Source organism: Eschrichtius robustus, chromosome 16 (assembly GCF_028021215.1).
Source record: "Eschrichtius robustus isolate mEscRob2 chromosome 16, mEscRob2.pri, whole genome shotgun sequence".
In the NCBI taxonomy this organism is placed as follows: Eukaryota; Metazoa; Chordata; class Mammalia; order Artiodactyla; family Eschrichtiidae; genus Eschrichtius; species Eschrichtius robustus.
In genome coordinates, this window is record NC_090839.1 from 71,585,059 (window position 1) to 71,601,853 (window position 16,795).

General features: G+C 43.3%; 1 protein-coding gene across 1 annotated transcript in view; it reads left to right on the forward strand.

Moving 5' to 3' along the window:
- Window positions 1-4,390: 4,390 nt before the first annotated feature.
- OTOA (otoancorin) overlaps window positions 4,391-16,795 on the forward strand; it is a 59,715-nt gene continuing 47,310 nt past the window's right edge. Inside the window, exons 1-8 of the mRNA XM_068523804.1 lie at window positions 4,391-4,481; window positions 4,829-4,857; window positions 4,949-4,979; window positions 5,095-5,122; window positions 6,632-6,719; window positions 9,547-9,678; window positions 12,628-12,863; window positions 16,466-16,569. Of these exons, the coding sequence (XP_068379905.1) occupies window positions 4,391-4,481; window positions 4,829-4,857; window positions 4,949-4,979; window positions 5,095-5,122; window positions 6,632-6,719; window positions 9,547-9,678; window positions 12,628-12,863; window positions 16,466-16,569 (739 nt within the window). The remainder of the gene's footprint in view (window positions 4,482-4,828; window positions 4,858-4,948; window positions 4,980-5,094; window positions 5,123-6,631; window positions 6,720-9,546; window positions 9,679-12,627; window positions 12,864-16,465; window positions 16,570-16,795) is intronic.

Sequence of the window (16,795 nt, forward strand, 5' to 3'; positions counted from 1 at the left end):
TTTACATATTTATGCTTTTCTCTACCTTCTTGAACTTACAGAATATATTTATAATAGTCATCCGGTCTACTAATTTGATCTTCTGTGTCATTTCTGGATCTCTTTCTGTGGACTGGGTTTTTTTCTATGGTAACCAGCCATATATTCAATTTTTAATTGGATGCTGGACATTTTGGATTTACATTTCTGGATTTTGTGACACTCCTTTAAATATTGTTGGGTTTTGTTCTAGGATGCAGTCTAGTTATTTAGAATCAACTTGATTCTTTCAAGGCTTGCTTTTAAGCTTTGTTAGGGTAGGTCCAGGGCAGACTTTAGGGCTAATTCAGCCCATTACTGAGGCAATACTTCACTGAGAACTGTCCTTAATGCGCCATGTATTTGGAGGTTTTCCACTGGTAGTTGGGAATTATTCTCCACCCTGTGTGAACTCCAGGGATTGCTCTGCTTATTACTGGTGGCTCTTTCTTCAGCTTCAGGTGGTTTCTTACATGTATAGGCATAGACAGACCAATATTCAGCCTAAGACTCAAGGGACCCTTGTTCAAATCTCTAGAACTTTCTCTTTGTGCAACTCCCTCCTCAAGTAATCTTCCCTGTGGATTCTAGTTGCCTTGATTTCCCTAAACTCCTACTCTGTCTCCTCAGCTCTGTTGGGATTCTCCTTCTGGTGCTGTGGTCTAGAGACCCCAGGCAGCGAGCAGGGGCACTTACAGAAAAAGCTCAGCTTTCCCTCCTAAGTAAGGAAAACCCCAGTTCTCCCCCTCCTTCTTTGTTCTCTTCCTATAAGCCTTTTACCTGTGTGTCTCCTTTACTACTCACTCAAGACACTCAACACAGAACACATCACTTCTGACCCTCCTGGTCACCAAACATGTGGAGGATTTTCCTTACACCGAGTGATTCTGTGACACCAGCTGGGTGTCCTACAATTCAACTTAACTCTGACACTGTCTACCTGGAGGTAGCCTCAGGTCCCACAGGTTAAGGGCTCAGTCCCTCAAGACTTCTCCCATCCCACTTCAGACACCAATCTCAGGTAGCAGGTCTCCAAGTTACCCACAACTTCTGTCTGATTTGGCTACAAATCAGAGGTTCCCATGACCACCTCCTCAGGTTCAAGTAATTTGCTAGAGCAGCTCACAGAACTCAGGGAAACACTTACTTACATTTACCAGTTTATTAAAGGATATGACAAAAGATGCAGATGAATAGCCAGATGAGGAGACACTAAGATGAGGTCTGGGAGGGCCTCAGGTGCAGGAGTGTCTGTCCCCAAGGAGTTGGGGTGTGTCACCCCCCTGAGGTGAATGTGTTCGTCAACCTGGAAGCTCTCTGAAACCCCTATTATTGGAGGCTTCCTCACATAGGCATAATTAGTTATTAACTCCATTTTCAGCCCTCTCCCCTCTCTGGAAGATGGGAGGGTGGGGCCGAAAATCCCAAGCTTCTAATCATGGCTTGGTCTCTCTGGTGACCGGTCTCCATCCAAGAACCCACCCAGAGTTGCCTCATTAGAACAAGAGATACTCCTAGTGCTCTTTTTTTAAAAATTTTTTATTGGGGTATAGTTGATTTATAATGTTGTGTTAGTTTCAGGTGTATAGCAAAGTGAATCTGTTATACATATACATGTATCCACTCTTTTTTAGATTCTTTTCCCATGTAGGCCATTACAGAGTATTGAGTGGAACTCCCTGTGCTATACAGTAGGTCCTTATTAGTTATCTATTTTATATATAGTAGTGTGTACCTGTCAGTCCCAGTCTTCCAATTTATCCCTCCCTCACCTTATCCCCTGGTAACCATAAGTTTATGTTCTACATCTGTAACGCTATTTCTGTTTTGTTTTTTTTTTAATTTGTTTATTTTATTCATTTTTGGCTGCGTTGGGTCTTCGTTGCTGCGTGCGGGCTTTCTCTAGTTGTGGCAAGCGGGGGCTACTCTTTGTTGTGGTGTACGGGCTTTTTATCGCGGTGACTTCTTTCACTGTGGAGCACAGGCTCTAGGTGCGCTTGCTTCAGTAGTTGTGGCACGTGGGCTCAGTAGTTGTGGCTCACGGGCTTAGTTGCTCTGCGGCATGTGGGATCTTCCTGGACCAGGGCTCGAACCCGTGTCCCCTGCGTTGGCAGGCAGATTCTTAACCACTGCACCACCAGGGAAGTCCCTCTATTTCTGTTTTGTAGATAAGTTCATTTGTAGCCTTTTTTTTTTAGAGCCCACATATAAGCGATATCATATGAAATTTGTCTTTCTCTCTCTGACTTACTTCACTCAGTATGACAATCTCTAGGTCCATCCATGTTGCTCCAAATGGCATTATTTCGTTCTTTTTTATGGCTGAGTAATATTCCATTGTATGTATGTACCACATCTTCTTTATCCATTTCTCTGTTGATGGACATTTAGGTTGCGTCCATGTCTTGGCTCTTGTGAAGAGTGCTGCTAGGAACATTGGGGTGCATGTATATTTTCAAATTATGGTTTTCTCCGGATATATGCCCAGGAGTGGGATTGCTGGATCATATACTAGCTCTATTTTTAGTTTTTTAAGGAAGCTCCATACTGTTCTTCAGAGTGGCTGTACCGCTCCTAGTACTCTTATCGCTTAAGAATTTACAAGGGTTTAGGAGCCCTGTGTCAGGGATGAGTCAAAAACCAAATATTAGAACAAGAGATCCTCCTAGCGCTCTTATCATTTAGGAAATGACAAGGGACTTAGGGGCCCTGTTCCAGGAACTGGGGGCAGAAACCAATATATATTTTCTATTATCTCACAGTTTCCCTTCTCTCAGGGATCTCAGTCTTGTCCTACCTGTTGTCCAATGTCTGAAAACCTTTGTTTCATGTTTTGTTTGTTTTCTAATTGTTTAAGGCAAGAGAGTTTATCTACTGCCAATTACTCCGTCATAGCTGGAAGCAGAAGTCCAACTCATTCCTTATTTATTGATGAGTGGTATTCCATTGAATGGATATACCGTGTTTGTTTAACTTTTCATCTGTTGTTGAACATTTGAGTTGTTTCCAATTTTTGGAATGGAACTCTACAAATCTTTGTATGGATGTATGTTTTAATTTCTCTTAGGTAAATACCTAGGGGCAGAATTCCTGGATCATAGAGTATTGTATACTTAACTTTATAAGACGCGGCCAAATGGTTTTCCAGAGTGGCCGTATCAGCAATGTATAAGAGTTCCTGCTGCCCCCATCATCGTCAACACTTGGTGTTGTTAGTCTTTTTAACTTTTAGCCATTCTAGTGTGTATGTAGTGAATTTGTTACCACGTCAAACTGGGGTCCGCTTGCCTGCATGCAGTAAAGCCAATCTATTGACCCTGGGTTTTGGTGAAGGAAAGTGCAGCATTTATTGCAGGGCACCAAGCAAGGAGTCCAGGGAGCTAGTGCTCAAAAGGCCCCCCAATCCCCAAAGTCTTTCAGGGAAAGGTTTTTCAAGACAGGGTGAAGGAGGGGGGTTTGGGGGTGTGTGATCAGCTCATGGACATTCTTCTGATTGGTTGGTGGTAACTGGGAGTCAACATCATTAACCTTCTGGTTATAACTGGTCTGTGGCCTACGTGCTTGTGGGCAGCATAAGTTTACTTTTTCCACCTGGTGGGGGTTTCAGTATCTGCAAAGCAGCTCAAAGGACGTGGCTCAGAATATTATCCACAGTCCTAGAGGAGGAGCTAAAGGTCCTTGACTTTAATGGCTAAAGTATTATTATTTTGTCTTGCTTGACTGTTTTCCTTTTTATGCGTTTTCTCACTTCCCTGGTTAAATTTATTCTTTGGAACTTGGGGAAGGCCTAGGAGGCTAAAGTCTTTCTACAGCCAAGAGGCAGGCGGAGGGGAGTGTGGGTCTGTTTTGGGAAGGCTCCATACGGTCCGGCTCAGTTACAGTATCTCATAAGTGTTCAGTTTGCACGTTCCTGGTAACTAATGATGTTGATAAGCTTTTATGTGCTTATTGGCCATAAATGTATTTTTTTTTAAATGAAGTTTAAGTTTATATTTTTTCCCTATTGCCTTGTTTATCTTCTGCTTACTGAATTGTTAGAGTTCTTTTCATATTCTAGATATAAGTCCTTTGTCAGATATAACAGAATCCATGCTTTTAACTGCTGCTCTTTGTTTGATTGAGGGGAATGAGAGGTAGATGTCAGAATATAAACAGGCCATTGTAGATTGAGGAGAGAGATGATTGTGTCTTTACTAGCATAGGGTTTAGATGAAGCAAAGTGGATGGAATTTAAAATAAAAAAAAAACAAACACCTCAAGGAATTCTGGGTCTATTTTTTCCCCTTTTGTCTTCTGAATGTTCCTAAATATATTTACAGATACAACCTGAATCAAACCTGAATTTTTCTATGCTTGAATTAACTACAGGAGAATGTCTCAGGAACCTAGGACATACTCTCTTTTGCTGTTCCTTTTTCTGAGCCATGGAGTGGCAAGTCATGGAGTTCCAGATTCCCGGCAGGGTAAGTCCTGAGGGAGGAATCATCTGTCATGGTTTCCATGACATCTTAGGGAACGGAGTGGGGTTAGATCAATTTAGGTACATGATGCCGCAAAGTGTTTTGGGATGTGTGCGTGCCTGTGTGTGTGTGTATACCCACGTAAGTGTAGAATTTTCAGGAACATTCTGAAAGGGTTTTTCAAACCAAGGTTTTTTCACACTGGCACATACGGGCACAAGTATAATTAAAATTCACTAAAAATTTCCTTCACGAGTAACCTTTTTGGGGGCTCTTTTCTTAATAGACATTTGTATTTTTGAGGGTCATCCAGTTCAATTCTATTTATACGTTCAATGGCTTTGTTGCAGATTTGCCTCCATTGTTGCAAAAAATGGCGGTGAGTATCTATTTTATTTTAAACAACATCCTCTGTACTGGAGCTGCCAACTTTCGGATGTTATACTCGACGTTATCTCTTTGCCTTTTAGGAAGAAATAATAGACGGAAGCTACCTGAATGGTAATGTCCCCACTGTCCCTGCTTGTTGCTTCTAAGAATTTCAAACAGAATGTGCCTATGATCTCTCTGGAATGATTCCTTTTTAAGTTGTCTTTTCATTTTATTTCCATTGTAGCATTGCTGGATCTCATACAGTTTCAAAGGTAACTCATCCTAAAGGGGAGGGGAAGGGATGGAATAGATTTTTAATAAAAATTCTTAATGGAAGTCTCTTAACTATAAAAAGTAAAATGTACTCATTACAAAAAATATCACCCAATGCACAAGTGTTTTAGAATAGATACATTTGTTCAACACAATTTTGGCCCCCTCTGCTCTAGCACAAGAGCTAACATTTACTGACTGCTTACTATGTAGCAGGTACTATTCTAAGTGCTTTTATGCATAGAAACACATGTAATCTTCCCAAGCCTCCCCCTCCTCCCACCCAAGTAGGCCCTATTGTTACCCCAGTGGACAGAATAATGAAACTGAGGCCCAGGGAGGTGATTTAAGGTCACAGAGCTGGGAAATGGTGGAGCTGGGGTGAGTATCCAACAGCCTGGCTCCAGGGCTCACTGTTACTTTGCTCTCACTGTCACTTTATATTCTGTGTACAGGCTGGTGTTAGATACCAGGGATGTGGAGCAGGGCACTAGATAGTCTTGTGGGAAGACAAATATTAACAGATAATTCTAATATAACAAGTACTATGAAGGAGAAATGGGAGCCTTGGGGCCCCATGACAGGGGCACTCAATTATATTAAAGTAAAAGATCCCCATAAACAGTCTTTTCCCTAAGGTAACTCCAGTTGATAGTTTTGGATATATTCTTTCAGGCTAAAATTTTTTATCTATCTATCTGTCTATCCATCTATCTATGTAGCTATAAAAAATGTGATTATAAAAGGCCTTCTAATTGTTTAAGGCAGGAAGATTTATCTACTGCCAATTATTCCATCACAGCTGAAAGCAAAAGTCCAACTCATTCCCTTTGTCTGGATGAGTGGCATTCCATTGAATGGATATACCATCTGTTTAACATTTCACCTGTTGTTGGATATTTGAGTTGTTTCCAATTTTTGGCTGTTATGAATGAAGTTGTGCATTCTCTATGTGTTGGGCAATGTTTTAAGTGCTTTACATGTGTGAACAAATTTAATTCTCACAGTTGTTAGCTGTATTACATAGAAAGGGAAACCGAGGCACAGGAAAATTCAGCAAACTGCCTAAGACCATACTGTTCAGTGGTAGAGCCAGGATTCAAACCCAGGTTTTGAGCCTACAGTCCTAACTGTGTTATTCCAGCCTCTCATGGTATACAAAGCATCTGTTTGTTAAACTTAATATAGTCAGGACACCTTTTCAAGTCAGTCTGTTTGGATTATTAATCTGAGTGGATTGTTATGGGATTTAGAGTATAGCACACAGCTCCAAATTGATCATTGTCTTTGAGAGACTGGTATGCAGGCTGATTCCTAGAATTGGAAACTGCCCCTCACTGTGCCAAGGAATCACATCTCCTACCTCTAAGCACAGAGTGCCTAGCATCCCGGCCCATGTTCATTGTCCTTTCTGAACCTCGGTCCCCTGAGCACTCAGCCAGTAGGGGGACTGCTCATCCTAGGCGGGCCTGTCACCATGACCTTCTCCCGTCTGTCTTCGACTGAAGCTCCCACGTGTGGACGGCAGACCTGTCCCGCAGAGTCCTGGCGTATCTGAATTCACGGAACGTTGCCTTCACCATCCCCAGCCTGCAGGTGTGTATCTGAGACCCGTCCCTATGTTCCCCTCTCAGTGCTCAAGGGTTGCAAACTCAGGGGCCAGGTAAGTCAGAGAAGGGGGCTAGGTGGAGAGCTAGTCTTCACTTCCACAAAGAAACGTGTTCTGTCCAGTGTTTTCTGAAACATGATATAAGCTCCTTTGTCTCTCTTTCATTTTTCCACTTTTGATGGAGACATGGCGTATTAGAGCGGCGGTCTCCAGCCTTTTTGGCACCAGGGACCGGTTTCATGGAAGACAGTTTTTCCATGGAGTGGGAACGGGGGGATGATTTCGGGATGATTCAAGTGCATTACATTTATCGTGCACTTTATTTCTGTTATTATTACATTGTAATATATAATGAAATAAGTATAGAACTCACCATAATGCTGGTAGGAGGCGGAGCTCAGGCGGTAATGCGAGTGATGGAGAGCGGCTGTAAATACAGATGAAGCTTTGCATGCTTGCCCGCCGCTCACCTCCTGCTGTGCGGCCTGGTTCCTGTCAGGCCACAGACCGGTAGTGGTCCAAGGTCACGGACTGGTATTAGAGTATAGGCTGAGCTACTCTAACAAAGAGACCATAGATTACAGCAGCTCAAACAGTTTAGTTTATTTCTATCTCATATAATAGTCCAGGGCTAGGTGGGAGGTCCAGAGAGGAGAGACAGCTCTACTTCAAAAGGCCATCGAGGGGCCTGGGTTCCTTCTGTCTTGTTACTTTGTCATCATCTAGGGAGTGGTTGCCCACATGATTGAAATAGCACATCCATTCTCCAACCCAGGGAGGGTGTGGTGGGAAAGAGGAAGTGAAGGCTGAACAGCTTCTCTTTAAGGATGTGACCTGCAAGTTGCACACTTCTTCCTGCTCACGTTTCATTGGCTCACAGTCCACAGTCCATCTTACTGCAGAGGAGCAAGATGAGAGACCATGTACCCAGCTAAAACTTGTGGGATTCTGTTCCTAAAATAATTACAAGAGAGTGGACCTTTGGGTATAATTATCAGTCTCTCAATCATGGGTCCAAGAAATATTTTTCTTCCCTTTTAACTCTACTGGAAGAAAAACAGTAGCACAAACATGTAAATGGATGGCAGTGGATATTTGCCTTGGGGAACAATAGGGCATGGTGGGGACTGCGGTGAATTGGCCAGCATGTGCCTCATTAGCATAATCAGTAGCCCAGGGCATTTTGTCTTGCCTTTACCAATACACTGTGAATAGCACAGAAAATTGAGACAACATTCTTTCAGATTTCAAAGACTATTATTTGATTCAGCAAAGAAGTCAAAGAAGTCATGTCATTGACGAATGAAATTCTGACATACGTCTTTGTTGTTTCGGTTTTTACTTTATAATGAAGATGATAGTGTCAACCAACATTCATGTGAGAATGACACTCAGAAGCCTGGTTGTTATCCATTTACCAGGACACCCACTAGGTGGAGGTGGCTTGTGGCCTCATGGCATCTGCTTTCTTCGCCCTGTTCATTTGTGCAATCTAAAGAGAAGTGATGCCTGCCTCTTTCTCTCTAGCAGTAGGGTTTCTCATAAAATGTGTATAATTTAACCTGATTAGGAGCTATACTACCTCTCTTCCTATTTGTATATTCATTTAGTATCTACTTATCCAGCCTCTATTCTCTGCCAGGCACAGTTCTAGACACTGGAGACTCAGGAGAACAGGCAGTCACATTACTACCCACGTGGGCCTTTCATTCTAAGGGGAGAGACATTGAGTAAACAATTATTCAACTCATTCAGGGAAGAGAATAATGGCTGGCACTTATTGAGAACACTTTACATAATCGTTTACTCCTCATGACCTAGGATTAATTCTTACTTACGTAGTAAGTTTGACTATTGTCCCTACCTTTCAGCTGAGAAAACTGAGACCCAGAGATACTGTTGCCCATTTATCAAATAAAAATACAGGTTTCCCAGTTAAATTTGACTTGCAGATGATCAACAAATACATTTTTTAGTGTAAGTATGTCCCATGCAATATTTGGGATATACTTATGCTAAAAAATTATTCGTTTACCTGCAAGTCAAATCTAACTGGGCATCTTGTATTTTATCTAACAGTCTTAGTTAAGGAACTTGCCCGAGGCCGTACAACTAGTAAGTGGCAAGGTGGGGATTTGCACACAGGTTATCTGGTGCTAGAGCTCACCTTTGGTCCATGATGTCACACTATGCTGCCTTTCTAGAGCACCTCTATTTAAGGAAGATTTAGAAAAGAATTCCCCAGATAGCAGAGGAAATCTCTTTCAGGAGAGGCTGTTGACCTCTGCTTCTCACCCTGGAGGGGGTGCCACGGGGAGTTCATGCTGCCTGAATTTTGCTCCTGTGCTGGGGGCTTGGAGCATGGGAGAGGGTTTGAGCAGTGTGCATCTGGAAGTAGTAAACTTTCCGGGTAGAGGCCAGCTGCCCTGGACTTGAAACCTCAGTCACCTGCAGGGACCAGGCAGGCCATGGGGGAATCAGCTACCTAGAGGGTGGTGAGCAGGAAGGGTGATTACAGTGAGCGGCTGTCCCTCTGCCTGTTGATTATTACACAGAAGGAGGTGTGTACCCAGCGTTGCCACATCTTTGTGGTTTCCAAGAGAAGCTGGAAATTTGGATTTTTGTGAGGCATTCCCTGAATTTTAAATGTTAGCAGCTCATAAAAAATTTCGGAGCCAACTCAACCAAACGTGTGCAGGCTGACAGCTTGCGGTCTCTGCGGGGAATTAGGTGGCCTGGCTGGGCTGCTGGCCGTGGTGCTGACCATGTGCTCCTGTCCTGTCCTTACTGACTCTCCCAACGTTCCATATCCAGGCAGCCATGGAAAACCACCTGGAACAATGTTTGTACCAGCCCTGGAAACTGCTGGAGGACCTGAGGGGGACTGATGCTCAGCAATTCCGCACTGCCATGAAATGTCTCTTAGAAGACAAGAAGGACCGCTTGGTGAGGCTCTCTTGGCATCCTGGGAGCAGAGGAAACCAGGGCCAGCTGGTGTTTGTCGAGTTGAATGGAATTGAGCCTCACTCAGGCCTGGGCCCTTCTTTATCTCTTCCTCCCTGCTTCTCCTTCTGCAAACTCCCTGGGACCTAGGTTTCCTCTCTTACTTTCTCCAAAGTTCAAATGAAGAGCCTTATAAGTCATATTCTTATGAGTACTAAGAAATGGAGTGTACTGAGGAGTCCCAGTAGTTTGGCTTCATCAACATCCATGAATGATTACTGTGCACCAGGGGACACTGGATTCAGAGATGAAAGACTGTCTCTGTCCTCAAGGAGCTTATGGTCCAGGGAGACAAAAAACGGGAACAGAAAATTTCCACAAAATGAGGTTGGTGATGTAAGAGCAAAGAAAGGGCCTCCGAGACCCAGAGAACCCTTGGAATCAGAAAGGTGAGGTGTAGAGGTGTTTTTTTTTTCAGAGACAGTTGAGTGTGGGGCAGTGTTTTCCAAAGGGAATTGAACCATTTAAACATTTTAATAATCATAAACTTATTTTAATGTCTGTTATTAAAATACACATCAAAACTGTGAGTTTGGTGGAGATGTAGTGTTTCCTTTTGAAATGAATTTAAGTTTTAAAAAGAGTCAGTTTAAAGTAAAAATATGAACTAAATAATAGTAAAGGCAATGCAAAAGATATGGCAAAAATGAGGATGGTGGTCTTTGAAAATGATGCTGATCAATGTTTACTGTGTGTCGGGTATTATTCTGAGGGAATGGTCAGCAAGCTGTTTCTGTAAAGGGCCCGACAGTAAATATTTTAGGCTTTGCAGGCCATACAATCTCTGTCACAACTACTCAACTCTGCCGTTGTAGCATCAAAGCAGCCGTAGATGGCAGGCAGGTCAATGCATGGGTGTGGATGTGTTCCAATTAAACTTTATTTGCAAAAACAGGCAGTGGGTCAGATTTGACCTGTGGGCCATATTTGCCAGCACCGTTCTAAGGGTTTAACAAACCTGGAACTGTTGAATTGTCTCCAGGACCTCCTGAAATAAGGATAAATAGACTCTTACCATGTCAATATTCAGATGAGGAAACAGGCTTGGAGAGGTTGAGTAAGTAACCTCGGGTTACACAGCTTGAAAGTGGTAAATCTGAGGTGGGAACCTGGGCTCCTGACTCTAGCTGTGAGCCCTCTGGCATTTGGTGAAGCTGGTGGGCTCCATCTCAGAATGATGTGTTAAAATGTATAAACTGAAATACAATGGATGACAAAGGAAGCCGATTCTGTTGAAATACATTTATCAAAATACATAAGACAAAGTTAAGGGTACAGTAATTTATGTGCTTCTTTAACACATCCAATAACAAGATTTAGTGGCGGGTCTAATCGTTTCTGTAATTCTGAGGAAGTGTTGAGTGTAAGCGAGATTTCAAGACATTTGCAACAATGGTAGTGAGTTATGAAAGTGTTTGTGATCTCTAGTGACGACGCATCAAAGGTTCTCCTGCCACCTTGCTGGCTTGCTGCCTACGTTCAGCCCTGAAGGAGATGCCAGGGACCAATTCCATGGCAGTGAAAAGGAGAATGCAGTTTCCCCCCAGTGTTCACAGACGCCCTAATACTATCCACAGACCCTTGCCCAATAACCCCTAAGTTACACTCTTAGCCGCTGCACCGTTTGGCCCCAGCCGGGAGTGACGGAAGTTAGGAAACACATGGGCATGGTGAGAGGTGTGGGCTGGGACTCAGTACACTTGTTTCAGATCCCAGCTTCGTGCAGGTTTGGCCTGGTTAACTAGTCTCTCTTTTGTTCTTGTCACCTGTAATACTGAGTTAATTATAGCATGTAATGTTTGCTGAGTGTTCACTAGGTACCGGGCACTCTCCATTCATTATCTCCTTCAATTCTTATATAAATCTAGGAGGTAGGCACTGATTTTATCTTCATTCAAGAGGAAGAAACTGAGACTTAAAAAGATAAGTGATTTGCTCAAGGACACACACATGTAAGTGGAGGGCCTGGCATTTGAACCTAGGAATGTCTGACCCGCAGACCTATGGGGCTTAACCTGTAGGACTGTTGTGAGAATTACAGGAGGTGATGTACGCTTGCCTCCGTGCTTGACACAGTGCCTGAAGTGTAGTCCATACTCAGTAAATTGTGGTTGTTATTTTTGGAGGGTGTGTTGGGTGAAGGACAGAGTCGTGTCCAGTCTGATTGTACCTACACCCTGTCAGCATTCCTGGGGTCTGTGGTTCAAAAGATTCATTCATTCGTTCATTCTAACGGGCTATTTCTCAATGTCTTCTAGGTACCAGGCATCCCACTAGGCACATGGCTTGGGCCCCAGCACTTTCCTGGCTCAACCTCAGATACACACTGGAATCAGATGCCAGGGCTCCACCAGAGACCGGTTAAACCAGACTCTATATAGTGGTGCTGGTGATCACCTCCCTAGTGATTCTGATGTGCAGCTAAGATTGAGATCCACTGGCTTGGAGGAAAGATAGGCCCATAAGCATCTCTAATGCATCATGGAGTTTGGTTTAAGATGCTGTTGGGAGCCCAGAGTGAAGGGAGATTTGATTTAAGTAGGACATCAGAGAAGACTTCACCAATGAAATGACAACTGAGCTTGGCCTTAAAGGATCAGCTGGATTTCTCTGGGAGAAGGAGGTGGAGAGGGTATGCCAGTTAGAGCAAGGGCCTGAGGTGTGACAGTCATGGTGTATCTGGAGAATGACAAGGTGCCTAGTGTGGGTGAAGCAGGTGAAGGCCTTGACTTTGTTCTTTAGGTGATGGAAAGGTCTAGAAGATTTGACATAGCAGCATGGTGTTTAATAGTGGTCCTGAATTTCACCACTGCTGCTAAGTGTGGTCTCTCCCAGGGTTTCCAAATCAAGAGGCAGCTCTCAAGACAAGCCTAACTTCTATCATTCCTGTAGGAGCTGGATGACATCACTGTTGACTTGGGAGAGATTCGGAAACAAGCCTTGCAGAGCCCGGGCGTGAACCGCAGCCTGTTTCTCATCACACTGGAGAGGTGTTTCCAGGTGCTGAACCCCCTGGAGTGTGTGGAGATCCTGGGCAGGGTGCTAAGGGGCTCCTCAGGCCACTTTCTCCAGCCGGATATCACGGAGAGGCTCCCCCGGGACCTGCGTGAAGACGCCTTCAAGAACCTGTGAGTGTCCCCCTGCCCCTCAGAGTCTGTCCTGAGAAGTCAAGGAGGTAACGCATGAGGGAGGGGAGAAGGCAGGTGGGGACAGGTTAATTTAGAGATGGTTTGATTAAAACAGAGTCTCCCAAATTTTAGTCATTCTGGTATCATCCTCACAATTTTTCCATACCTATATACCACCTGTATTATTATTTAGTTTGTGTTTTTAAAAAATAGATTCATTCTATTTACTTAAAAATATCTATTTTAAAAGTAAATATGGGACTTCCCTAGTGGCGCAGTGGTTAAGAATCCGCCTGCCAATACAGGGGACATGGGTCCGATCCCTGGTCCGGGAAGATCCCACATGGCGCGGAGCAGCTAAGCCTGTGTCCCACAACTACTGGGCCTGCGCTCTAGAGCCCGCGAGCCACAACTACTGAGCCCACATGCCGCAACTACTGAAGCCCACGTGCCTAGAGCCTGTGCTCTGCAACAAGAGAAGCCACTGCAATGAGAATCCTGTGCACCGCAGCAAGGAGTAGCCCCTGCTCGCTGCAACTAGAGAAAGCCCACACACAGTAACGAAGACCCAATGCAGCCAAAAATAAATAAATGAATTTATTTAAAAAAAACTAAATATGATACACACTACTGCATATAAAAAAGATAACCAACAAGGACTTACTGTATAGCAGAGGGTACTATACTCAATATTTTGTAACAACCTATAAGGGAAAAGAATCTGAAAAAAATAGGTACATATGTATGTATAACTGAATCACTTTGCTGTACACCTGAAACTAACACAACATTGTAAATCAACTATACTTCATAAAAAATAAGTAAATAAATTTTAAAAAGTAAATATGGTATAATTACTGTAAATGGGAAGCCAGTATCATTTGTCTTAAGTAATCATAAAAATAAATACAATAAAAAAAAACAAACCAGTGTCATTAAATCCTAGCTAGATATGTTATTCTGAGCCTAGGACCTGTTCCCTTGGTTAAAAAAGGAGTTGAGTGTGTGTTGAAGACTCTCTAGCACTAAAGTGAGACTTCCACCTTGAGAGTCAGCAGGGCTGACAGAACACAGTTGGATCCAGAAGCTCAAATTACATCATCAGGAACATCTCTGGCTTTTTATCTCTCAGCTCTGCCCTCCTCTGTGTTGGCCTCACTCCCAGGCGGGCTCTCTCCATGAGGGAGCATGGGCAGTTCCAGGTCCCCTCCTCAGAGTGCTTGGTCCAGAGGACTTTTCCAACAGTTCCAAGTAGAGTCCTAGACCTGATTCTCATTGGTCCACACTGGGTCATGTGCCCATTCTTTTTTTTTTTTTTTTTTTGGCTGCGTCACTCAGCACGTGGGATCTTAGTTCCTCAACCAGGAGGGATCGAACCCACGCCCCCTGCAGTGGAAGCGTGGAGTCCCAACCACTGGGCCACCAGCGAAGTCCCCATGTGCCCATTCTTGAGCCAGTCACTGTGGTCAATGGGACCTTATATGCTGAATGGCTTAGATGCGGGTCACAGTCCCACCCAAACGACATGGATCAAGAGGGGGAGAAATGTCATTTCCCCAAGAAAAACTGAGGCGGTATTATGACAAGAGGGAGGAGTGGACACTTGACAGTCAAAACTCACAGCTGACCAGCACAAAACTTTATGTAAACCCTGACAAGAGCCTGGGAGAAGGTTACAAGCCTTACAGAGAGAAAGGCAACAGATCAATACAGAGATAACATTGCCCGACACCAGATTCTCATTATGAGGTGGGAGTCCACAATATGGCCCCATTTCCCGTTTCCTGATGAGCATCATTTAATCCAACCTCTTCTTTCGCAGATGAAGAAACTGAAGCCCAAAGAGGGGACAGCATCCCTTGAAGTGACCCCCTGGGGCTTGACTTAATTTGAACTCAAGCCAGTTCTTCTGAACCTCAGTTTTGACCTTTTCCTACTCTACCCTCCCGTCCCCTTCTCCTTGTGAGGATGATGTCATTAAGCCCACCCCCCATTCTTCAAATGAGGAAACTGAGGCACAGAGAGATTGCATAACTTGCCCTAGGTCAGACTGCTAGGGAATGATAGAGCCAGCATTTTTACAAATGGACAAGCTTTCCCTTAAATAATGTAAACATCGTTTTTTCTATCTCCTGTCCCTTTCACGTACTGTGCCGTTCTGAAAAACAAAACAACAACCCAAAAAAGATAGAGAGAAAGAGAAAGAAGAAGAGGAAGAATAAGAACCAGAAGAAGAGGAGAAAGAGGAAAAAAAAAAAAAAACAACCGAGAAGAAGGAGAAAGAGGAGAAAGGAAGAGGAGAAGAAGAAGAAAAGAAAGATACAGCAAGAAGATATTAAGATAGATTTAAGGGAAAGTTTGCCTCTTCACATATGAAATGACTGGGAGAGTGGTGAGGATAAACTTTAAGCTTAGAAAAGGGCAGATTGGTCATTTGGTGAATTGATTTTCAGTGGTGGTGGGTGGAGGTGAGGGAAGTCTTCCAGGATGAGGAGACTCAGCTATTTTGCAGGTATGAACTGGAGGGGTGATCAGTGCCAAATGCTGTGAAAGGTCAAGTCATATGTGTACCAAATGGGACTGCTGGGTATGGTGACAAGGAGGTCATTCAGGACTTGGGCCACAAGGAGGTGTGGTGATGAAGAAACCAGATGTCAGTGGCTTAAAAAGTGACCAAGACACTTTACACCCATCAGGATCTCTGTAATCAAAATGTCCGATAATAACAAATGTTGACAATGACGTGGAGAAATCAGAACCCTCAGACACTGTTGGTGAGAAAGTAAAGTGGTACAGCTACTTTGGAAAACAGTCTGGAGTTCCTCAAAAGTCTAAGCATAGATTTGCCATTTAACCCAGCAATTCCACTCCTGGGTCTATTCCCAATAAAAATGAAATGTGTCACACAAACACTTATACATGAATGTTTACAGCAGCATTATTTATAATAGACAAAAGGGGGAAACAACCCAAGTGTCCATCAACTGATGAACAGATAAACAAAATGTGGTATATTTGTACAACGGAATAGAATTTGGCCATAAAAAATGAATTACTGATACATGCTCCAACGTGCATGAACCTTGAAAACATCATGCCAAGTGAAAGAGGCCAGATACAAAAGTGACATATTATATGATTGCATTTATCCGAAATATCCAGAAGATGTATATCTATAAAGATAGAAAGTAGATTAGTGGTTTCTAGGAGTTGGGATGACTAGAAGTTCTGGGGTGATAGCTAAAAGGTAGGAGGTTTCTTTTTGAGGTACTTAAAGGGTTCTAAAATTGATTGTGGTGATGGTTGTACAAGTCTGTGAATATACTGAAATCATTGAGTTGTATACTTTGTATGGTATAAGTTATATCTGAATAAAACTGTTACCAAAAAGAAAAAGGACCTGGTGGTGAGGAAGTGGAGACCAGTCTTTGGAAGGTATTTAACTGTGATGGGAAGAGGAGAAACAGGAAAATAGCTACATATAGCAAGGGAGTGGGAAGGGCTTTTAACCAAAGATAGCTTTGTATACTTTTGTTGTTTGGACCCTGCCTGAAGGCCTTCATATTTGTTCCTTAATTGACACCCATGTTTATGTCATGTAGGTCTGTGGTGTTCAAAGATCTCTACGACCAAACCTCGGCCCATTCCCAGAGGGCTCTCTACTCCTGGATGACTGGGATTTTGCAGATGTCCTCCAATGGCACTGGTGAGCCCAGGCTTTGAGGTGGGAACACTTTTTAGGGGGAGTCCATCCTTATAAGTGATGCTTCATCTCTGAAGATAGGGATTTGATTTCATTGTCACTTAAGATTTTTAGCTCCCTCAGCTTCCAAAAAGTGTTTGATGTGGTTTATGGAAAAACCACATACCCCATTTCATCAGTGCATTTTTCACACGCTGAAGTCTCTGAAGTCAGCATCGTCTGTATCTTA